General features: G+C 42.4%; 2 protein-coding genes across 3 annotated transcripts in view; one reads left to right on the top strand and one right to left on the bottom strand.

Annotated features, from left to right (window-relative positions):
- Nucleotides 1-24389, top strand: part of MYH15 (myosin heavy chain 15) — a 49312-nt gene that overhangs the window by 23373 nt on the left and 1550 nt on the right. For both annotated transcript variants that reach the window (XM_075767510.1, XM_075767520.1), the window contains exons 20-42: nucleotides 1259-1346; nucleotides 1577-1694; nucleotides 1982-2105; nucleotides 2796-2932; nucleotides 3461-3716; nucleotides 4144-4386; nucleotides 4882-5058; nucleotides 5586-5731; nucleotides 6328-6418; nucleotides 7383-7772; nucleotides 8723-8849; nucleotides 9936-10054; nucleotides 10527-10723; nucleotides 11754-12103; nucleotides 12655-12779; nucleotides 15116-15231; nucleotides 17632-17824; nucleotides 18534-18737; nucleotides 19748-19873; nucleotides 21246-21416; nucleotides 21931-22035; nucleotides 23159-23254; nucleotides 23766-23903. In XM_075767510.1, the coding sequence (XP_075623625.1) occupies nucleotides 1259-1346; nucleotides 1577-1694; nucleotides 1982-2105; nucleotides 2796-2932; nucleotides 3461-3716; nucleotides 4144-4386; nucleotides 4882-5058; nucleotides 5586-5731; nucleotides 6328-6418; nucleotides 7383-7772; nucleotides 8723-8849; nucleotides 9936-10054; nucleotides 10527-10723; nucleotides 11754-12103; nucleotides 12655-12779; nucleotides 15116-15231; nucleotides 17632-17824; nucleotides 18534-18737; nucleotides 19748-19873; nucleotides 21246-21416; nucleotides 21931-22035; nucleotides 23159-23254; nucleotides 23766-23903 (3837 nt within the window). The remainder of the gene's footprint in view (nucleotides 1-1258; nucleotides 1347-1576; nucleotides 1695-1981; nucleotides 2106-2795; nucleotides 2933-3460; nucleotides 3717-4143; nucleotides 4387-4881; nucleotides 5059-5585; nucleotides 5732-6327; nucleotides 6419-7382; nucleotides 7773-8722; nucleotides 8850-9935; nucleotides 10055-10526; nucleotides 10724-11753; nucleotides 12104-12654; nucleotides 12780-15115; nucleotides 15232-17631; nucleotides 17825-18533; nucleotides 18738-19747; nucleotides 19874-21245; nucleotides 21417-21930; nucleotides 22036-23158; nucleotides 23255-23765; nucleotides 23904-24389) is intronic.
- HHLA2 (HHLA2 member of B7 family) overlaps nucleotides 726-24389 on the bottom strand; it is a 46887-nt gene continuing 23223 nt past the window's right edge. Inside the window, exon 8 of the transcript XR_012837866.1 lies at nucleotides 726-801. The gene's annotated coding sequence lies outside the window, so the exon portion shown is untranslated. The remainder of the gene's footprint in view (nucleotides 802-24389) is intronic.

The raw sequence follows: 24389 nt of genomic DNA, 5'->3' as shown, positions 1-24389 counted from the left end.
ATCCATTTTGTCATCTTTGAGCATTCAGGAGATTAAGAGTTTCCTATTCTATATGAGAAAGTATCACAAAATCTTGTGAACAACATTTATCACTTATTTTGTGGCTTATTGCTTCATGCATGTCTGTGGAACAGGAGCTGATCACAAGTAATTTGCTAGTTCCTATCTGATTACTGTTTGTAATTGGATCCCAGGGTTAGAGCAGTCATGGAAAACAAAAGTTGTTGAGTGGAATGTCATATAGCCTTTTTTCCTGAGCAATTCCCTTCTGCTGGGACTGGCATGTGCTCCTGGTAGAAGTTGTCACCAGGATCATCCCTGGGGAAAAATGGGACCTGTAATTTACCATTAGTACAATTTCTTCTGGGTAACACTGAGGAAGCTGTAATGTAGGCATACCTCAGGTAGGGAAGGAAGTAGTTATCTCCCACCAGTGATGTCATTTTATCTTGTTTGGAGGTACACCTCATGCAGGGAAATCACAGGAAATTGAGACTTGTGTCTTACCAGGTGAAGAATCATAAAGACAGCTGAAAGATCACTCAGTAATTTAATTATCCACAAATAGAAGCCCGCTTTCCAGCACACAAAGAGCTGCTAAGTACCCAGCTCAGGTTCTCATTTATCATCCTGCCTGGCGAATGAGGAATTTTCCATTTGAACTGTTGTGCTGATGACATTCTATTCCACCTCCAATGGTCTCTATTTTCTGCTTACTAGACAAAACACTTTCCTTCAGAGCTTGGTCATCACTGGTAGGCACTGAATGGTTGGCTTCTTCCCAGCCAGCTTGCTGCCTGCCTAGGAGATACCAGATTAAGATCAATAAAGGGGAAATGTTTGGCCAGGAGGACAAAAACCTAGCTTTTATGAGGAACAGATGGGAAAGGTGAACTATCCTCACTGAGTGGGGAAGTGAATAGGCAAAAATGCAGTTGGCTTTACAGAAATGCTCTGCAGGATGACACAGCATCTTGCTTGCTCGTCTTGTTTCTGACACTTCTGGGGTTGTAAGTAAAACACGTGTCATCTTAAAACTTTGCTAAAACTGATGTGGATTCCAATAATAAAGTTAATTTTTACTTTGGTTCATTTGAACACATTTATCTGTAATAATTTTGGTAAGCTTATAATTTTGTTGGAGACTATTTAGAGAGATGACCTTAATAAACTCAACAACCAACAAACCAAAGAAATAAGTGATTGAAATTCCACTAAACTACTAAAGCTAATTGTTTTTTTAATATGTCTGTTCTAGGAAAATTTAAATAAGCTGATGACTAACCTAAGATCTACAGCCCCTCACTTTGTACGATGCATTATTCCCAATGAATCAAAAACTCCAGGTATGGAAAACATAACAGTCTTAAAATTTTGGTATATTTGAACTATGTCATTCCAATACTTACTTCCAAGTCACCAGACTATACTTTAATACTGTCTGTGTTTTTCACCTTTTCCAATGGTGTTGCTCTTTCAGGAGATGACACCTCACATTTTCCAGTTTCCTTGGTGAAATGAAGATTAAGCCCTATGGAGAAGCTCCATTTAATTTAGCCTTGGTTTTCCCCTGTAGGTGCAATGGATGCTTTCCTTGTCTTGCATCAGCTCCGCTGTAATGGCGTCCTGGAAGGCATTCGCATTTGCCGTAAGGGTTTCCCAAACAGGGTGCTTTATGCTGACTTTAAACAAAGGTAAGGCAGAGCTGTGTCATCTCTCGTCCTAACCCATCAATCAAAATAAGCAAAGCATGTCTTCTCATTTTTATTTGAGCTATTTTAGTCAATTCAAGTCTATTTTCCATTCAGTTTGCCTGAACATGGAAGGCAGAATTCTGCTCTTGCTTGTGTCTGTGTAGATGCAAAGTAGGAAATTACCCTAGGTGATTTTTTTTTTTTTTTTTAAGTTTTGGGGGAAAAGGAGGAGGGGGGAAAAGCAGAATCTAGGCCAATTTTACTCATTGCTTTTCTGTTATTAACAGGTACCGCATTCTGAATCCAGGCGCGATCCCAGAGGATAAGTTTGTGGATAGCAGAAAAGCTGCTGAAAAACTGCTGGCATCTTTAGATGTTGACCATAACCAATATCGTTTTGGACACACCAAGGTAACCAGAAAAGACCATCACTGCTTATGTAAAGAGTAAAGTGATGTATCTAATATCTAATTTGCAGAATAGGACATTATGCAATTTCTGGTGGTGGTGATTAATGAAGAGTTAGTAATACAAGGAACCAGCCATATAGCAGCAAAGTGATATTAATTTCTAACCCGTGCTAGAAGAATTTTATTTATCTGTCTCAAGCTCCCACAAAACTTTTATCATAGCAACACTACAACTGGACACAGCAGCAGCTGATGCTCCATGCCCCCAAGTAAAACAATAGCTTATTTAATATAATATAGGTAAACTCAAACATATATGGATCACAGAATCAGCTGCAGCTTTTGAAATGAGGCCATGTGCAATTATGACATGATCCCATTAGCAGGGATATGGGAGTTGAGACTTGCAGTTCAGTTGACCTGCTTTGAACCCTGCCACAGCTGAAAAGTGCTGTGGCAATTAAAATACGGCAATAAAATAGTTTGGCCTATTCAAAACTGGGGACATGAGACCTGGTTTTAAAATAACTTTGGAACTGTACAGTGCAGTCCCTGATGCAAGTAGTATTTGGCCCTCTGTACTCTTTCACTTTATGCCAATAAAAATAATATTCTGAATGATTTCATTAAAGTCTGTAACTCTGGAATAAAATCATTTGTTATGGTGAAATGACATCTGTGCATGTTCCAGGTGTTCTTCAAGGCTGGTCTCCTGGGCCATCTAGAAGAAATGAGGGATGAGAGACTTGCGAAAATCTTAACAATGATCCAGGCAAGAGCACGTGGCAGATTGATGCGGATTGAGTTTCAGAAGATAGTGGAACGCAGGTATGAAGGCGTCCCCTTAAAACTTAGCAGATAATCACAGAATGGTTTGGGTTGGACAGGACCTCAAAGATTATTTAGTTCCAACCCCCCCTGCCATGGGCAGGGACATCCTCCACTAGACCAGGTTGCCCAAAGCCCCATCCAACCTGGCCTTGAACACTTCCATAATAATCATTGCCATTAAATTATATGTTGAATAGAGCCATTATTACAGTCCCTAAGGCTGTAACAATATATTAAAGGTTTAAAGATGTATGATAAAAATAATAGCAACTGTATATTAGTTGCCTGCAGCTCTGGTAAAAATCAGATTTGGAAATTTTTCTTGTCCTGGAAAATCAAGAGATAGGGAGGAAGTTTCTTGTATATCTTGGAACCTAGTACAAGTTCCCAATATTACTGAGAACAAAGACATAAAACTAACTAAGAATGAAAAAAAAACACCAACAAAAAACAACCCTAACCATTCTCACTTTCTCAATTCAGGCTAAGCTGTAGGGAATTTTGTTTGTTTTCTTCATAAACCAGGGATGCCCTTCTTGTAATTCAGTGGAACATCCGTGCTTTTATGGCTGTGAAGAACTGGCCCTGGATGAAGCTTTTCTTTAAGATCAAACCTCTTCTGAAGTCTGCAGAAACTGAAAAGGAGATGGCCAATATGAAGGAAGAGTTCTTGAAACTGAAGGAGGCCCTGGAAAAATCTGAAGCCAGGAGAAAGGAACTTGAAGAAAAGCAAGTCTCTCTAGTTCAGGAAAAAAATGATTTGCTGCTCCAGCTCCAAGCTGTGAGTAGACACACACATTCATATATTTATTAGATGTTCTTTGAAACAAAAAGGCTTACAGACTGGAGTGTTAGTACAATTCAATTAAAATAAGCTGTTGGTCCTGCCAGAGTCTTGCCAAAAATTAGAACAGATAGAAATTCTCATGTTCTAGCAATGCAAGTCTTAACAGGTCCTGTCCAAGGCAATGTCCGTGGCAGTTAGATGTGGAAGTAATCTTATATGTTACTAGCCATGCTCACCACTGTCTCATCCCGCTCCTTTAATTACTTGTTGGTCTTGTCTTCTGAAATGAGGAGTAGGAAATTTTCCTTATGCTGCTCTGTAGCATTGGATCAGGCTCTCTGACCACTTACAGGATAGGGGACAAGTGAGGAAATAAAAAGGCCAGGCAGTCATTGCTGTGCTCTTCTTTGTGCGACACCAGGAGCAAGACACTCTGGCAGATGCCGAGGAAAGATGCGACTTGTTGATTAAATCCAAGATTCAGCTGGAGGCCAAAGTCAAAGAACTGACAGAGCGGGTTGAGGACGAGGAAGAGATGAATTCTGAGCTGACTTCCAAGAAGAGAAAATTGGAAGATGAGTGCTCTGAGCTCAAGAAGGATATTGATGATCTTGAAATAACACTTGCAAAAGTAGAGAAAGAGAAGCATGCTACTGAAAACAAGGTACCTTTAGAACTCTACCATGTATTCAGAAGAGGTTAGGCATAGATTACCTTTATGACAAGGGCTACTGGTCTTTTGATGGTTTTACACTGTCTGTTACACAGGGCACACTGAAGGATCAGTATATACAGTTATTTGACCTTATGAAGGAAAAAGTGTTAACTATAAGCCTGTTTCCCTTTTACTGAAGTGAGTTTTGCTGCAAGTCAGCTAAATAATTATGTCTAGTTTGGGCATTTTTAAGTAAACAATTTTCTACTGTGGCCATGAGTTCTTAGAGCCTGTAAATGTAAAGCTCATCTCCTACTTCTGCCAGAGAGAATCAGAAGCTGGAGTCCACCACAATGAGAGTGACACTGAAAGAATCTAGTACATTTGAGAGGTCCCTTTCTTTCCATCGTCTTCCTGCACACAAGTTCAGTACAGTCATTTGAGCCAGGTTATGATGATCCCTTGCTTCAAAGTCTTACAAATATATCTTTCTTTCTCAAACAGGTCAAAAATCTGACAGAAGAAATGGCAGCTCTTGATGAGAATATCAGCAAACTTACTAAGGAGAAAAAGTCATTGCAAGAAGCTCATCAGCAAGTTCTGGATGACCTACAAGCAGAGGAGGACAAGGTCAACACACTGAGCAAAGCTAAAGTGAAACTGGAACAGCAAGTGGATGATGTAAGGTGGCTCTACCTTCATGTTTCCCCAGGCTTGTTTGTCCACCACTTACAGTTTGCATGTGTCTGAAATGTTGCAAAGCTTTGAAATGTATTCCTGTCCTTTTAGAAATGATCAGGGATTTAGAAATGCAGTCCTTGTATTGTCTGTGAAAGGTATAATTACAGGAACACTATAAAAACTTACCTGTGTAGTTCAGCCTTTGAAAGGAGTGTAATAACAAGGGAAAATACACTCAGTTTACAGTTGCAGTGTAATTGGCATGAAGTCAAACAGAATTTTGCTACTAAGATAACTGTAATGCTTGTACAAATGTAAAGCGTAGACTAGCCCTTATGTTGTATTTCTATAGCCCATATGCCCACCGACTGCTAGAAAACAAAAAAAAAGTAAAATAGGATGCTTGTACTTAAGTACTTCTGCTTCGCCACTTGCTAGAGTTCAGCACAAAGCTGGGCTTAGCGTACATCTGACTGTTGTAAACCATCTGTGTTCAACATATTTGATAAATGATTTTGTTCCTAAAGCTTGAGGGCTCGCTTGAACAAGAGAAGAAAGTGAGGATGGATCTAGAAAGGGCAAAACGCAAACTAGAAGGGGATTTGAAGCTGACCCAAGAGAGTGTCATGGACTTGGAGAATGATAAGCTCCAGATGGAAGAAAAGCTAAAAAAGTAAGAGACTGATTCTGTTGTACAAAATAAAGCAGCACAGTTACCAATGTCATTTCAGAGCCTTCAGATGTGTCATCCTGCTCTGATGGTGGCTAAAAGGCAATTTCATGAGGAGAGAGTGTGTAGCCAAGGAGGGAGGGAAAATCACTCTTACTTGTGCACGGTATTCCTGAAACACTAGAATTCATTACACTTTCCAGCATTTTAAAAAAAAAAAAAAAAAAGTTATTTATGTTTTTCATTGCTCAGAGGAGAAAGCTGAAGAAAGTCTCTAAAAAGTTGCTCATCCTAACTAGCTATGACGGTATTGTTGAAAGACCTGACTCTGTTAGATATATTTTTCCACCGAGTCTGAAAATAACGTTACTTTTCTATGACACAAAGATCCAGAAGTATAATTGCACAAATGCATGCAGAATCTTGACTTGGAAACTGCTGCTCAGAGGAAGATGTGTTTTCATGCAAATAGCAATACAGGAGGATTGGTTTCATTTTTAGATACATTAGTTTTATTGAACAACCCTTCAAAAATTGCAAAAGCCTAACTTGAAGCTACAGGGAAAATTGTCATAGTAGGATTTTTCTTTCCATGGCAGGAAAGAATTTGAAATGAGCCAGCTGAATTCCAAGATAGAAGATGAACAAGCTATAGTGATGCAGCTGCAGAAGAAGATCAAGGAGCTTCAGGTCAGCTTGCTTCTTTCTCATATCTTAGGATGAGTTTTTCTTTGTGCCTCACTGAAGGGCTTTGCAGGGACTTTTCATGGCTAACTGCAGCTTGGCTTTGAGATCCAAAGTGGTGCAACTCCATCGTAGCTTCCCAGACTGATCCCTTTTCCCCTCAGGGTGCTGCTCTACAGTGGTTCCTTCCCAGTAGTAGGACATATGACCACAGAATGCAAGGCAGAAAGTGTCTGGTATTTTATTTTAAGAAACAATATTGTTCCAAACCAAGGAGCTGAGGATGGTTGCTGGGGAGGAGTTCAGCAGTGATAAGCATGGATTTGAAATTTAGAGGAAGGGTCCAAATGCACAGGAAATTTTCAACAGAAATGAAAAGGCCAAAGAAAGTCAGCACAGTCCAAACAAAATGTCTTGACCCAAACTATCAGCTCCACTTTTTTGTAAATAAAGAACATTTGCATAACTTGGACATGAAGGGCAGGTTGGTCAAAATAACTGTTGCATAAAAAAGACTGCTCCCAGTGAATATTTGTTTTTCATGCAATTCTACACAGTTGTATTTGAAATTTTGACTTAACAGTCCTAGAGAGAAGTTACTTAAGTCACAGAGCTTTTAAAATGGGAACAGAGTCCCCTTCAATCACTATTTCTTGCTGCAACTCCTACTATCAAGTAACTTCTCTCATGTACTTCAGCTGAATGTCAAGTAACATGACTATAAGGTCAATATATTTGACCTAAATGTCTTGAACTTGAGCTTGTAGAGCAATATCTACTGTGAGAAAGATGTGACTCGATCAAGACCTGATTTACTGGCACAAATGGGCAAGTCCTTTAACTGTTGTGCTTCCACCTGTGTTGTAAAGTGTGGGCTGGCAGAGGGTTTAACAATTTTTAAGGTGCTTCATGGTCTTCTGGTGGGAATCATCATGAAGGTGATCCAAAGGTGCTCATGTCTTTTTGGTAGGCTCGTATAGAAGAACTAGAAGAGGAGTTGGAAGCAGAAAGAGCTGCTCGAGCCAAGGTGGAAAAGCAGAGATCAGATTTGGCCCGAGAGCTGGAGGAATTAAGTGAGCGACTTGAGGAGGCTGGGGGAGCCACAGCTGCCCAGCTGGAGATGAACAAGAAACGTGAGGCAGAGTTCCTGAAGCTGCGACGGGACCTCGAGGAGGCCACACTGCACTATGAAGCCACAGCCGCCACCCTGAGGAAGAAGCATGCAGACAGTGTGGCCGAGATGGGAGAGCAATTGGACAACCTGCAGCGGGTCAAGCAGAAACTGGAAAAGGAGAAAAGCGAGCTGAAGATGGAAGTGGATGATTTGTCATCCAACATGGAGCAGATGGTCAAGGGAAAAGTAAGGGTCCTAAGGCTTCCCAAACTCCCAGAGGTCATGTGTAGCTAAGGCTGGTCTGAAGGTTTCCCAGGACACTGAGGGTGCTTATGTGCACAGTGTTCCCCCCCTCCTCAGCTGATGCTATAACCCTTCTCACCTGGAGATGGGACAGCAATTAAGATGGCCTGTCTAAAACACATAGTGCATCCCCAGTTCCAGGTATATTGTTTACCCATATATCTCAGAGCACAAAACTGTGTCACTTAAATTGTGCTCCCCTAGGCTGGTGATGACTAGGGTGATGGCATCCAAGGCTGGATATCTCTCATCCTAAGCAGAGTCCTCTCAGATCCTGCCCTTGGTTCACAGTTTTGACCAATGTTAGCAAAGGGTGCAAAGCAAAGGCTTGAATGGCCATCATGTGCATTTTTACTTCTCATGTCTGAATTGTAGATTTTGTTTCCTGAGTAGATAGTATTGATAGCTTTCAGAGCACTCTAAAGAGTTATTTCCGTGTAAGCGAAGAAAAGAAATTTCAGTATTCTGAGAGTTAGAAAGCTGTCATCAAACTCAATTTGTGATAAATGGCAATTAAAGCAGAATCAGTAAAGCACTCTTCATTGGAGGCGATTTTCCCATCTAGCAATTATAAGGAGGCTATGCCTGAACTTCATAGGCATGTGATTGCTTTTGAAGTTCTTGCAGAGTATTTTTACGCTGGTGCTTCCATTCAGAACACAGTTCAGGGAAAACAAATGCGGAAGGTGGTCTGATGGGGAGACCCATCAGACTGGGTGACTGTAGACACAGGCTACTATATTCCCACTCTACTGCTGTGGTATTTGTGTGTCTGCTGTTTGCCGTTTCTCTGAAAGATAAACAAAAAAAAGGATACAATTGGAAGGCTACAGCTTCCAAATGGCTGCCTGGAGGCTACAGCTTTTTTTGTCTTTTCTCCTGATTCCCTTTAGGCAAATGCAGAGAAACTTTGTCGCACTTATGAAGACCATCTGAACGAGACAAAAACAAAACTGGAGGAAATGACTCGCCTAATGAATGACCTCACTACTCAGAAGACAAAACTCCAGAGTGAGAATGGTATGTGTATGTTCAGCCCAGATAGACTGTTTCCCAGTAATTTGTCAGGTGTACCTCAGCACTGCATAGGTGAGATATATTGTGCAATGACATCTGCCCTGAAGGTGACTGGATTAGGATTGCTGAATGGAGCAGTAGCTTTGTGTCTTTTGACATTCTGATCTTCAATATTTTTATAACCTTGGGGGGGGGGGGGGGGGCGGGGGAGGGGGAGAACTTTGCCTCAGACTGGCTTTTAAAACAAAATCTGTAACCATATTTACCAGCATACTGGTAAATATCATCTCATGAGCTGAAACGGACGTGCTCGCTAGGTACCCAGTTTCAGGAACAAGGTCTGTACATCTATCTTGCAATGCTAGAGGGAAGATGAAGGAGTTGGCATACTGCTGCTGCCTGTGTAAATACCATCTTCCTCAGGGTGACCTTGGGCATTGCACTCTAGAAGATGCCCACATCTGACCAAAAATACATTTCCACTAAGAGCTTGCTATCTTTTTAGCCAGAGTAGTACTATTTAATCTCTGCATCCTCATCAGATACCACTGCTCTGTATTTTCAAAGATATATTTTTCATTTCCTTTGTGTTTTCTTGTTAGTTCTATGTACTCCTATAAAGCTGCAGTTTGCACCCCACAGTGGTGCCCTTCTTGTGATAAATGAAGTTTTCCTTATGTATCCCTCTGTTCTGTACACTGGTTGTTCTGAAGTTCTCAGGGTGCTTTGCAGCCCTCTGAAAAGAAGTCTGTGGAAAAGCAATGTTAAGTAGTGAAGAAAAGTATAAACAAAACCAGCTACAACTTCACATGAAAGTAAGCATCAGCCTAGTCTGATCCATGAGCTGAACTAAAATTAACGAATCAAGGTATGAAACCACAAAACCCATAACAAACAAACAAATCAACCTAAGGAAAACTATCCTAGTGAAGTGTCTGATTGTTACAACTTTGGAAGAAACTTCACAAAAGGCCAGCCAGAATCACTGTTAGTTCTTTTCCTCAGCAGAATTGGACAGGTGGGACTTTAATTTTGGCTGGGACTTTGTCATTTCATCATCTTACTTTTTTTGGTTAAATCCTGTGGCAGGTGAATTTATAAGACAACTTGAAGAGAAGGAGTCACTGATAAGTCAGCTATCCCGTGGGAAAACATCATTTACGCAACAGATTGAAGAACTTAGGAGACAGCTAGAAGAGGAAACCAAGGTAATTCTTTGATTGTCCCCCATTCATTGAGATGGAAAGGGGAAAACTGTTCACATTCATTTGTAGCCTGGATAAAAGCTGAAATGAGACAGAGGAGTGAGAATGCTTCTTGGTAATTGTACTGATACAAGTTCCTGCCCCTGACTGATGCAAGTCACAGGAGAAGAGTATGGGAAAATAATCAGCTTCCATAATTGTTACATAAAACTTACTCCATAGATCACAGATCTTGCATCTTTAAAAGTTTGGATGCTTCCCCAGAGGTGTTAGATTATCTTCAGTCTAGATAGCTTCCTCAGCATGTCATCAGTTAGGGATGACTTCAAACATTTCTTACTTCACTTGGCCTGGACTGTCAAGGCCAGAGGCAAAAAGAAAAAAAGGCTTAACCCTCCTCTTGAATTTCTGGGGCTGTTTGTTTTGAGTTTGCTGCAGGTAACCCTGCAATGCTGTGACCTTTCTATCCCTGCAGTCCAAAAACGCCCTGGCTCATGCCCTACAAGCAGCCAGGCATGACTGTGATCTCTTGCGGGAGCAGTATGAGGAGGAGCAAGAAGCCAAGGCAGAGCTGCAGCGGGCTCTCTCCAAGGGAAATGCGGAAGTGGCACAGTGGAGAACAAAGTACGAGACCGATGCCATTCAGAGAACTGAGGAGCTGGAAGATGCCAAGTAAGTGGGTCATGTGGACTTCATCGTGCCCTTGGCTGGCAGGACTGTGCTCCCTGGGACTTGTTATAGTGCTAAGGAAATAGGGCAACCTGGCTGGAAAAATCCCTCTGGCTCATTGCTGTCATTTGTGGCTGTCCTTCTGTTCTTTTCATTGCTTGAGCAGGTCAATGCTTCTGTTAAGTCTTTGTCCATGCAGTAGTGGATGTGGATACTGGGGTTTATTTAAGAACTAACAAGACTGGATTACCCTACTCAGTTATCTTGCACACTCGCTTGCTTTGCCCTGGCCCAGTGCTATGTTCCCTCGGTCTTGACTTCCCTTCCCAGTAAGGAGATGATGGCTGCCCTGGGAAGGGAGGGCAGAAAGTCACACTGGCTCATGCTGTGCAGCCACTCCCAGTTACCAGTCTTGGGCATTATTGGGCAAGGTATCTGAGCATCTCCAGCACCTGCCTCCACACATCTCTGAGCTGCAGGATTTACCCCCACTTCCAGTATATTTTCTCCATCTAGCATCTTCACGTTCTTCTTTCTGGGCTCTCCTTTCTTTCTAGGACCTCTTCTTGCCGGGACTCCCAGCCCCATTTTCCCAATCTAAATAGTCTATGAACAAAAGCTCAAGGCATGACCAGCCTCCTAATTGGTGGTTCTGTCTCATATCTCTTAACTGGAGGAAGATGACACTTTCATTTAGACCAGGTCTAAATACTGGTTACAGCTAGCAAGTAGCAAGCTGCTGCTTGAGAGTTCAAAAGTTCAATTTCAAATATTCACACGCATGCACAGATGCACAAAATTATCTGCCGCATGTCAGCATTCATAATTTAAGCTGGTTTTATGCCTGTCATAGTACCTTCTCTCTAGAGGCTTGATTTCCCCCTCCCTTCCCCTTGCCCCCCCCCCCCCCCCCCCCCCCCCCAGTTTTCCCTTTCCAAACTGATTTATTGAGATAATGCTTTGGTGTCATATTTTCTGGATAACATGGCAGTGGTGGCACTCAGTCATTTCACTGTCTCTTCCCACCTGGTAGGAAGAAGCTTGCGGCTCGCCTGCAAGAAGCTGAAGAAGCAATTGAGGCGGCCAATGCCAAGTGCTCTTCTCTGGAAAAGACAAAGCACAGGCTGCAGAACGAGCTGGAAGACATGATGATTGACCTGGAGAAGGCCAACTCAGCAGCTGCCTCCCTGGACAAGAAGCAGCGCGGGTTTGACAAGATCATCAATGACTGGAAGCAGAAGTATGAAGAGTCACAGGCTGAACTGGAGGCTTCCCAGAAGGAGGCCCGTGGCCTCAGCACTGAGCTCTTCAAGCTGAAGAATGCCTATGAGGAGACGCTGGACCATCTGGAGACGCTGAAAAGGGAAAACAAGAACCTCCAAGGTAGGCTTTATTTGGGCCCCACATCCAGTGCAAGAGCCACACCAGTGGACACCTGCATGGCAGGTGCCCCATAACAGCTGTAGGGAAAGGCATTTCTCTCATTGTTGAGCCTAGCTTTCCAATGTGTTTGGAGACACTGATTGATGCTGGCGATAGAAATTGGTATGGCCAGAGGAGAACAGGCTTCCCTTTGCTCACCTGTCAATGAAACTCACTGACAGAGGTGCCAGTCTCAGGGGAGGAACAAGAAAGATGGCAGAGGTGCAGTGGATGAAGCCTAGACAGCTCCCAAAGCAGAGCACAGTGTTGCTAGCCTGCAGATCACAGATAAAAACTAATCTGCTATAACCACTTAAAAAAGCATTTACAAGGAAGTCTGTGCCTTCAAGTTAGGTAAAAAAAGTTGCTATAATTGATAGTAAGGCAGCGCTTGCATACAGACAAGCTCTTGAGGTAGTAGTCTGAGGCACAGGTCCTGTACTCATGCTCCATGAATTGCAGTATGTTTGGGACACTCTGATCGCTAAATCTGTCCATCCTTTTTATTTCAGAGGAGATTTCTGATCTGACCAATCAGATTAGTGAAGGAAACAAGAGCCTCCATGAAATAGAAAAAATCAAGAAACAGGTTGAACAAGAGAAGTCAGAAGTTCAGCTGGCTCTGGAAGAAGCAGAGGTAAGGAAAGAAAGTTCAAAGGAAGAGGAAAGAGTGTCTTTATCATGATTTTCCTTCCTTTTTCATCCTCTTGGCAACACAGCCAATGTGTTGATTGTTAGCAAGCACATCTCTGCACCCAGCTCCTCCGGCCTCGCTAGCTGGTGTTTTCAAGAGTGACTGGTGACTTTTGGAGATGTCAGCTCCAAGATCATCAGTGGAGGCCCTTTCAAAGGAGGTGCTTTGTAGGTTTTGGTTTTTGTTGTCGGGTGTGTTTGGTTTTTTTCCCTTTCAGGAAGCTCAGAAATCTTCTGTCCACCTACTGAAAATCAAGTCTTTGCTCTCTTTGGCATAGAATATTTAAGTCTTTCAGGAAACAGGAACTGCTGAGAATTATGGTCTTATACCATTTTATCAGATATTTCTAGTGTCTAGTTTCCAACAGCAAATTCACCATTTCCTGGTGTTGAGAATAAGAAGTCAAACCTCCTGATGACTCTAAATTTTATAAGGTCTCAGATAGTGTGTTGGATAATGCAGCCTGCTTAAAAAAATGGTAGCAGTCTCAGAAATCAAATGAAAACAGGCTACTTAAAAAATCTTTTACTACCATAGGAGTTTGGTAAAGACACTTAGCAACACTGCATTAATTTCTACAGTAACAAATACACATGTACCCCAGAGGGATGCCTTATCCCAGTTTCCAGAAACAAACCAACAATACGGAACAAGCCAACTGGAAATCCTGGTTATTCACTTCAAGGGCCCAGTTGTCAAGGGTTTTTTTGAAAGTTTGGTGCATTGCAGAGCGAGGAAGGTGTCTAGGTGTTGCTGGCTAGAAGCAACACAGCACATACCAAGGGATTTTTAAGTGACAGCTGCATTTCTTTTGAATTGTACTCTAAATAATATCTGCTAAAATGAACATCACCCAGTGACAGGGATCCATTAATACCTTAAATGCTGTGCAACTTCTTTTGTCTGTTACAGGATGCTTTATACTTTGCAGGGATTTCGCAGCCAAACAAACAGGTGTCACGATCAGAGCAGAGGAAAGAGCATCCCTTTCTTCCACAGCTCTGAGATGTGGAGAGTGATTATATGCTCTGTCAATAAACTTGATAGAAAGAATACATCAGTTCTTGAGGGATCTAAGGGGCACGCTTTACTTTCCTGGACTGTGTGGAATGGCTTCCTAAAGCTGAGTGATAATAGGAACTAACCAAAGTAAAGTGGTGATGTATCTTATTTTAATTGTAAAAGAAATGGTTTAATGCAGGTTTTCTCCCTTCCTCATGAATTTGGGTCTGTGGCAGTCACCACTGGTGACGCAGTACTTCTGCATGCTGTTTCCATTAATACGTTGTGGCTCCTTGGCATGAAGTGTGCGTTCGACTGACCTGTAGCTGCTGTGCGATGGCCAGAGATTAGCGAGGATTTTGCACAGCTTTGTCTTCAGAACCTCCGTTCTGTTTCCATCATCTCTTGAGGGAAGCATATCTAAGCCTGCCCAGTTCTACCCTTCAGAGAGCACTTCTAAAATATATGGCGTTCAGTTCTGTGCTTTCCTTCCCTGTTTGATGCAAGCAGCAAGGAGACAGAATGCCACTGAGCCTGGTTTATGCAAAACCTGGAAGTCAGGCGTGTTATTTCACTATGGGCTGTTGTCAGCTTAGTTCTTGACTTCCATACATGAGAGAAATGTAAGAACAAAGACACAGGAACAAATGTCCCTTGTTTCATAGACTTGTCTGCACGTTAATTGGAAAGAGCGGACAGAGTATTTTTGCATTTTGTCATACAGAGCTGATGTCTGTTATTTCTTTCCTTGAAGTCATATTGCCCAATAAGATGGTACGACTGGGAGGCTTTCAACACTTCCTGATTTGGAGAGATCTTTGTGAGCTGGGGGATGTGTGGACCCCTTCACCCTCCCAACAACAATCTTGTTTTAGCTTTTGCCTATCGCTTACAAGCCTGTGAATTTCTGGAGCGTGTCTGTACAGGGATGAGGAGCAGGGAACGTCTGTTGATATCAAAACCACACAGGCAGGGCCTAAGGTTTGGGTTTTTTTGTGAGCTGTGGACTGCTTGACGATTTGTCCTCTGAGGAACATGCTGCTCAGTTTTCCAGCTGCCAACTTGCATTAGAAGGCAAATAAATGCATTGTTTTGCCACATAAGCCACTCATGTCCTTGCCTAGAGGGAGAGGCAAGGAGGAAACAATGCTATTGGGAATGGGAATAAAAGTGTGAAGGGATCATCTTTGTGTAGCAGTTTGTGATTTTAAAAAAAAAATTAAATTAATAATAATAGCAACTCCTGGCCTACAAGCTCTTGGTGCTTTCTATTTCAGGGAGCTTTGGAACATGAAGAAAGTAAGACCCTTCGTTTTCAGCTTGAACTTTCTCAGCTTAAAGCAGAGTTTGAAAGGAAACTGACAGAAAAGGAGGAAGAAATGGAAAATATAAGGTACTGTGCAGGAAACAGCATGGTTTTTAAGAGGAAAGTCTCAAAAGACCAGAAATATTCTCAAGACCCAAGCCAGTCAAATGCACCACAGGTAGTTATGCCAGCACAAGCAGATACTGTCCATACCAGGAACCAAGACAGCTTTGGCTATTTGCCAAAGGGTAGTCCTACCACATTATATTTTCTTAGTTCAAATATTCCTGTCAGTTGATTGTCTGCTGATATACACATAAGCTCATCATACATATCACATAGCAGCCGTAACATAGCTGACTGGCACACCCAAAGTCTCAGCAGACCAAAGGCCACTAAGTCTATATGTTTAGACCATGGAGACAAGTAGGTCTAGAGAGCTGCCTTCTTCTAATCCTCTAGGATGGCTGCCTCCCAAGGGGAGTCACGGGCAAAACCAGCAGTACTACCTCAGTGTTGCTCAGACCTCTGTTACCTCAAGGCACTTAGTTAGTTTATGCAGTTATAGCTGCACTGATTGTGGGAGGACATGAGGCGCTTACTGTTATCTGTACACCATTTGGGTAAGCAGTGAGAATGGCTGAGGTACAGAAAGTATGAATATAAAAGAAGAGCAGCTTGCAGGTGAAAGGGGTAAACAAGAAAAATGGAAAGCAGTTAGATGAGAGGAGGATGATGCCTTTTGTGTCTCCCCTCCCACCCACCACAAATGCTAGTCTGAAGAGTTACACTCTTAAATGATGCTATGCTGGGCCAGATTTTCAGATATGTGTGAGTGCAGTCCTTCAGAAAACTCTGGCCTTGAATGAGTCAGTGTTGCAACACTATTAATCCAAGAACCATGACACCATTTATTGGTAGGTTAAAGGGGAGGGGAAGTCCAAGACCCACCTTGGCCAGCATAGATACAAGGATTGATATGTTAATTGTTCCAAAACCAAGAATGTTTCGTCCCTTTCAGATACTATCTTCTAATGTCCCGCAGATGTCTGGATTACAGAGATGTCAGGACAAGCTATCCTAATCAGTGCTTTCTGCCTCAGCTTCATTATGAATGGTTTGCTGCAAAGTTGTTCAGCAGATATGCTGTGTTGTTCCCTGGGAGTCTAGGGCACAGTTCAGCATCTTGCTGAAGCAATAAGGCCCTCAAGGTTTTCCTTGTTGACTCTGTGTTTTCCCGGAAGTCCTACATTTTCAGTAAAACTTGGCCAGCAGCAAGATAAATGTTTGCCTGTGAGAGTCATATTGTGTGCTTTGAGTTACCTTCTGGTTTTAAGAGAGCAAAACTTTCATTGCAGGATTTCACTGTTACCGAGTCAAGAAAATGAAGCACCTGTCTGTATATATTTTGCCATCTTTAAATTGACACTAAGCTGCCTTTCACAGGGGGACCAGGCTCTTCATTGAGTGGGCTTAACCTCTTCTGACTTTAGATGTCCGTAACAGAGATTTCTGTTCCTGAATTATTCTCCTTATAAGTAGCATAAGAAATGTTTTTCAACATCTACTTTAAGACACAATAAATTGTAGCTTACATGTGCCATTTACTATAAAGAGCACCTAGAGTAATTAGCTTAGAATGTAGCTGCTTACCTTCAGTTTGATTAATCATCTCCTCCACTAATGCCTTCATAAAAAGGCTGAGATATAAAACATAGAATGGTTTGGGTTGGAAGGGACCTCAAAGATCATTTAGTTCCAACCCCCCTGCCATGGGCAGGGACACCCTCCACTAGACTACACTGCCCAAAGCCCCATCCAACCTGGCCTTGAACACTTCCAGGGATGGGGCATCCACAACCCCTCTGGGCAACCTGTGCCAGTGCCTCACCAACCTCACAGTAAAGAATTTCTTCCTAACATCTAATCTATATCTCCTTCAGCTTAAACGCATTACCCCTTGTCCTGTCACTACACTCCCTCATAAACAGTCCCTCTCCAGCTTTCCTGTAGGCCCCTTCAGGTACTGGAAGGCCGCAATTAGATCTCCCCGGAGCTGCCTTTTCTCCAGGCTGAACAACCCCAACTCTCCCAGCCTGTCCTCATAGGAGAGGTGCTCCCAGTAAATGATTCAGTAAATATCTTGGCAAGTGTTTGCTAAGCTTGAAGTGCTTCTTGCTAGGTTCAAACCTGTACCTGCTTGAGTTTACAAGAGATCAGAGAGAACTCCTTGCTGCAATATTACCAAAGGAAACCGGGGAAAAGAATGCTATAGGTGCTTACAGATCAGGAGTTAGCTGAGGGTGTGAAGCACACCAGCCAGTTAAATGGCAGTGAGGCACTAGAAACCTGCACTATGTGTGTCATTCAGAAATACACTGTTTGTGGAAGTGAGACACTTTCAGAAAATGAAGTACCATTGCATGTAGTTCTGTGTTCCTGTGCAGAGAAGAAAATTACTCCATTCACCCTTCATGTCCTTTTCAGGAGAAATCAGCAACGCGCCATAGATTCACTGCAGTCCACCCTTGATTCTGAAGCACGGAGCAGAAATGAGGCCATCCGGCTGAAGAAGAAGATGGAAGGGGACCTCAACGAGATGGAAATCCAGCTCAGCCATGCTAACAGGCATGCTGCAGAAGCAACAAAGTCAGCACGTGTCTTGCAGACTCAAATAAAGGTACCGTGAGAGCTGCCAGTCCCAAGCACCCAATGGCAGGAGCGGGCTGGGTTTCGTCAGCACAGAGCAAAACAGCAATGGTGATGGTAATTAAGAGAGAGCTACTGCCAAGGACATGCAGGAAAAGACCTTAGTGATGATGTCTGGAAAAGAGAATACTGAAATATGGATTTCTTCCAAGACTTGCATATAAGCTGGATGACATCCAGTTATAAACCCCTTGCTGGCTACAGCCTCCTGTGGGGGCAGAAAGCTACAGCATGAGGAACTGAAAATCTATGATTTTCTTGTGAGCTTGCAAGTCCTTTAAAAGCGGAGAGCAAGTCAGTTGACAGGACTACACAGAGTGTGTGTATATTCAGCTTTGTTATTTGCTTTGACGTCTGTAATAGTTAAAAAAAAACAAAAAAGCGCTTTGCTAAGACACCTCTTAAGTCATCACCTCCCCCACACCTAACCAGCTAGTTCTGCCTCAGGCAGAACTGTGAGCTCTGACAGATACGAACACATGGGTTTTCCCTCCATTGCATCACACACCACAAAAGCTATTCAGCTTAACTTGTGGAAGAAGCCTTTCTTACATAAAGAAGCACTGAAATTCTTGAGGTGGGTCCCACACAACCTCTGCAATCTGGGGTCCTCTTATGTAAGCACAGTAGCTTGAAATGGAGTTGCACTGGTAAAAAGACAAGTATCTGTTTTGTTGTAGGAGCTTCAGGTGCAGCTGGATGATTCAGGACACGTGAATGAAGATCTGAAGGAGCAGCTGGCAGTCTCTGACAGGAGGAACAATCTTCTCCAGTCGGAGCTGGATGAGCTGAGGGCTTTGCTGGACCAGACTGAACGGGCGAGGAAGCTGGCAGAGCATGAACTGCTGGAAGCCACTGAACGTGTGAACCTGCTTCACACACAGGTTGGCTTTTTCTGTGCTCTGTCCCTCATTGGGTTAAACAGCCTTGTCTATTAAGCACAGACACTGCTTCTCCATGGCCATCATAAGCCAGACACACCTTGCCCTCCTTCAAGTGAGAAAATGAGTGAGAGGAATTAAGTCACTCTGTAGATAAGCCGCCTCACTCCCTTCAAATTAGCTGGAACTGATGATTCAGCCAACTGCTTTAAACAATTTCTAGAAAGAGCAATGGTGGAAGATAACAAGATTAAAATTTATATTTGTTTCCTTCTTTCATGCTGTAAAACCAGCCTCCTGCTTTAGTTAAGCCATATCTGGGATGGTGCAGCATTTCCTTGAAGAAACAACACAGGTTCTGTTTTTGTGCAGGGCGCTGCTCTTAGCAATGAAAACTGCAGAGGCTGCATTCTTACAATAGGTGTATTGTGCAGGGCAGGAAACTACCCCAGATCAAAGTGCTCGCTGCCACATCACAGGTCTTCATTAAGATAAGCCTTTGGACTTTGTCAATATGCATGCTGCAGTTTTTATAGGGCCATAGAGGGGCATGCCCTGACTCGCCAGCATTTTTGCAGCAAGACCAAAGCTTCGCTTCACAAAGTAATGATCAGAAAAAAATGAAAATGTGCTACAGGCTGGTGATCTTTTGCAATGTTGGTGCCCATTGGTGATATGGGGCTTCTTTTTTAATCACCTCCTTGACTAACTAATTATGGATCATTTATTTTCCAAAATGAACTGCCTTATTCTTTTATTTTATCTGAATCAAAACCTGAATATTTACAGCACTGAGAGTATTTTTAATATTTCCTCAGTCTGAAGCTACATGTGCTAGTCAAGGCTGGCCCTTACCACGTACCTGGGTCTCCCTTCCCAAATACTGCTCTGTGCAATCCAGGAGTTGCAAAAATCAGTAACCCTTGGTGTGCTATGGTATTTAGAGGAGTTATGTCTCTAATAATCACTTTTCTTCCTTTTCCACTGTTCCTTTGGGGAAAACTTAATAAAAGAACACAAGCCTAATCAATCAAAAGAAGAAGCTGGAGGGTGACATTTCCCAGATGCAGAATGAAGTGGAGGAATCGATCCAGGAGTGCCGGAATGCAGAGGAAAAAGCTAAGAAAGCAATCACAGATGTAAGTAGGCTGACTCCTTGCTCACTTTTTTCAGTACCACAATGTCTTAGGACAGCCAAGAAAGTATTTCCCAGGTCACCATTTCTGTGCTTGGTACAAAGCTCATACATCCAAAGCGCTCCACAGTTATCTGGAGGTAACTGATAAAACTAAAAAATTAAAACAGGCTGGAGGTAAAAAGAGAGGAAGGACATTTTCCTGATGTTTAGGTTTGGTTGTTTTCTTGTTTGGTTCCCCCCCCCCCAAGAATGCAATTTCCACTGATCCTCAAAGTCTCAGATCATGTCACCTTTGAATCAGGTACATCATATACCCAGACAGGCTAAACCAGTTCAGACTGAACAAGCGCTAACCGGTCTCCCCGTGTACATAGAATCTGATGTGAGAAACAAAATTACTGAATCCCAAATGAGGTTCCCTAGAATTAGCTGTCTATTGGAAAAACATGAGGCCTGAGATCCCAGGAGGAGAGACGGAGTGCACTCTTCCTCTAGGGAAGACATAATTGGGGCAGGTATAGTTTCATTTCCCACAGACCTGGGGAAATCCATGTCTTCAGAGTTCAGTTGATGTACCACATCATACCAACAGATAAAATGCAAGCTAAAGCTGGAGGTTTCTGCGAGTTACTTGTCTGGACAAAGCTATTCCTGCATCATGGTCTTTACTGCTTCTCAGCTGACAGAATTACTGCCTGCCAGACAGAAGATTGTCCTTGATTCAGCTCCAGCTTGGATTGCAATGGCTGCTCTCTTCCAATGACTCCTAAGTGATGGATACAAAATCTGTAAATAGCTCTTGGTGGCAGGCACAAACATCAAAGCAGGAATGAGCTAATTGGCACCCTTGTTACTGGTCTTACAGAACGGCCAGGGACTATGTAAAATGTTGAGACGGAGCTTTCTATCCCAGCACAGACTGCAGAAACTGCTCTGCTGTTACAGCTGCTCAGGAAGCTTTTGTCTGCGGCTGTGCAGGGAAATCTGTCTGCCAGTTGTTTTAACCTTTCAAGAGCTCCAAACACCAAGATTAGATTTTGGATAAATTCTATATAAAACGTCTGTAGTGAATGGCACAGACTTACCTGTAGGCAGTATAAATGAGGAGATGATATAGCATAGATACTAAAAAAAAAAAAAAACCAACCTAAAACCAAAAACCAACTCCTCCCAAAACCCCCACAGCATTAGAATTGGGAGGAGAAAAAGGCCTCCAAGGCTATTCTGTCCTATGGTTTCTCTGTCTAGGCAAGATATGCACACACAAGATATTCTCTGGAGCTTTGGGTACAGTGAATGATCCAAATAGGGGATAATCCAAGATCGATTTTTCCATCATTTAAGAGTTGCTGTAAAATGTGGTTGTTTTTCAGGCAGCAATGATGGCTGAGGAGCTTAAAAAGGAGCAGGATACTAGTGCTCACTTAGAGAGAATGAAGAAGAACATGGAGCAAACCATTAAAGACCTCCAGAAGCGACTGGATGAAGCAGAACAAATAGCCCTGAAGGGCGGCAAGAAGCAGATCCAGAAACTGGAATCCAGGGTAAGTTTGTGATCCAGCTTCGGACCACTGTCTCCTGCTTACAGGCCTGGGACCAGGTAGGTACCCTAGGGCTGCCTGGTAAGTTCATAGAGGCCAGTAAGGGATACTATGAATGCCTTTCCTCTGTTTCACAAAATGCAGTTGAGCAGTTCTCGGAGGCATGCTTCCCCTTCAACATCCAGCTACAATGAGCTGTTGTAGCACAGCAGATGACCAAGCCCTTGATTAAAAAAAAAATTTAAAAAAACAACACCTAAACCCAGCAAAAGCCCCTTCACTGCTTGCTTCAGTTAAACCTTTTTGGCCTTTGCATATGTCTGCACCACTGACTGCTGGTGTAGCTTAAATACATTTATGAAAAAGCAGAATGGATAGGTGACATTTTGATCTGTTCCTGAAATTCAACTTTATGGAGGTGCTGAGAAAATTAGCATTTCTTGAACTGTGAACCAAATTATCTGCTGCTTTACATATGTATGTAGCATAATGGTAAGGGTTTTCCCTTTTTTTGCAGGTTCGTGAGCTGGAGAATGAACTTGAGACTGAACTCCGTCGGAATTCAGATGCCCAAAAAGGAGCCCGCAAGTTTGAGAGACGCATAAAAGAGCTGACTTACCAGGTATGCTGAGAGCTGTGGTAACCACTAGGTCCCTGGAAAGAAATGTGTTCTCCCAAAGAGTGTCTTAAGTTGCCTCAGTACTTCAGTGAAGGATGGCATTACCCAGAGCTTTCTGATTGTAGGAAGCTTTAGGGATAAGAGGAACATCTCCCTAGGGCTACCATCATCCAGCCTGATTCATTGTAACTAGTGTTAGAAAGCCTCTCTTGCTGAGATTTGAACAGTTTCAGCACAATATTAATATGGAGCAGGCTTAGATGTCTATTCAGACTGTGAGAGAAGAAAGACCCCAGCTGTCTCTCAGCTGTGCTGATGTTGCTAAAAAGAGCCAGGAGGATTCAGTTGACTCTAAGGCATCATTTAGTGTAGGGTTGCCCAGTTCCAGGGCTCTGTCACCTATTGCTGAGCAGCAAGGTCCAGTCCTGAGCCCCCCGCAGCTCTGCTAACAGCTGCTGCTGCTTGCCTTTTGAAAAAGGTCTTCAGCACACAGCACTGATCCTTTTGCTTTCAAGAAGAAATTATTATCTTCTTTTTTAAGAAGATAATCCCATCCATCTGCTGTAGGAGGTTACTTAGCCTCCTACCTGTTGTTTGACTTTTGTATGCAGAGCCTAAAGGTTGTTTACTTAGAATACAGCGCGCAGGCAGAATTAGGTGGTCCTTCTGCTTATGGACTATGACAGCTTAAACCTGGCTCCTTTTACCAGAAATGCCTCCAAAACAGATGTTAAATATGCAAATAATGTATTTTTAAGCCTGCCCATAAATCTGTTTCACTAAATAGTAACACGCTTTATAATGACAAGAGTGCTCCTCACCCTTGAGTGAGGAACTCTGTGTGTATGTACGTGTATACCTCTGAAAGTGTGTGCACATATATAATTGTGTTTATATGTATCTATATTTATATGCATATAAATGGGGAGAGTACTCTCTTTTAGTCCTCAGCCTCCAGGCTTACATACATCTTCAATCAATCTATAGACATTTTTCACTTGTATACACAGGCTTGTTTGTATTTTGAACTGTATGTTTCTGAAATAATATATGTGGCACCCATACCTATTGCATTGTGGGAGGTGCTTTTTCAACTACCAACCCAATTAATGGTGTTTTGTTACAGTCAGAAGAAGATAAGAAGAATCTGGCCAGGATGCAGGATCTGATTGACAAGCTACAATTAAAAGTGAAGAGCTACAAGCACCAAGCAGAGGAAGCTGTAAGTAACTATTTGGGCCTTTTTACCTTTGAGAAATTTAATTTCTAAACCCATAATCTTTAATCCATAGAAACTTTTAGTACAAATACACATTTTTTTGTGTGTATTAATGTTTTTACTTATATTCATATAAACCTTGTATGTATACATGTATTTATAATATAAGTAAAATAATATATGTAGCATATGTGTTGATTATATATCAGAAAAAGTATTCAATTTTATCTTAAGATTGCAGTATAATTTGCAAGGGAAGGGGGGAAAGGAAGGAACAAGACTTTTTCCCTCCGTCCCTCAGAAGGCATGTTGAGAGTCTCCCAGTTCACTTAACACAGAGAGTGCCACTGGCAACATCAACCTTGTAAAACAACAGCCTCAGTTCTCCAGGAGGCGAGTGGTTCCCACAGAGCTGTTACCTACTCATGCTGAGCACTCTGCTTCCTGCTTGAAATGGAAAGCTTTTTTTCCACGTGGACGGTAGGAAATCAGCTGTGCTGTTTTCTCTCACCAGGAAGCACAAGCCAACCTGTACCTTTCGAAGTACAGAAAACAGCAACATGATCTGGATGATGCTGAAGAAAGGGCTGAAATAGCTGAATCTCAAGTTAATAAGCTGAGGAGCAAGTCAAGAGACATTGGCATGAAAAAGGTATGGCTATACCACATGGGGTAAATGTGGCTGTTTAATACACAGTCGTGGATGCAGGAAGATCTCTTACATCTCTTAAAGGAATGTGGACTAGAATAAACGGTTGTTTACTACATATTTTTTTTTAGTTTTGGTCTACCCTTTATTTTAACAGTAAGATAAGCCTTTAGCACAGCAATCTGATGCTTAGGCAAAATGAAATCTCTGTCCTCTTGGTGTTGTTGTTTAACCTCTGTGCTCAGCAGCCAGAAGTTTCCAGAATTGGTGATTTGGGGGTTTTTGCAAGTGATCTTAAAGAGTTCCATCTTTTTCTCCCTCTGATAATGTACGTAATACAGCCTGGGGATTACTTCACTAGCAGATTGCCAGATATTCTAACATTGCTCTTTCAATGAATTTATATTGATTTGAAGAGCTGGATGAAAGGAAAATATTAGTGATTAGACACTTAAGTGCTGAGGAGTCATTAGTAACTAGAAATATATT

This window comes from Balearica regulorum, chromosome 1, assembly GCF_011004875.1.
Source record: "Balearica regulorum gibbericeps isolate bBalReg1 chromosome 1, bBalReg1.pri, whole genome shotgun sequence".
In the NCBI taxonomy this organism is placed as follows: Eukaryota; Metazoa; Chordata; class Aves; order Gruiformes; family Gruidae; genus Balearica; species Balearica regulorum.
This window is presented reverse-complemented; position numbering and strand designations above follow the sequence as displayed.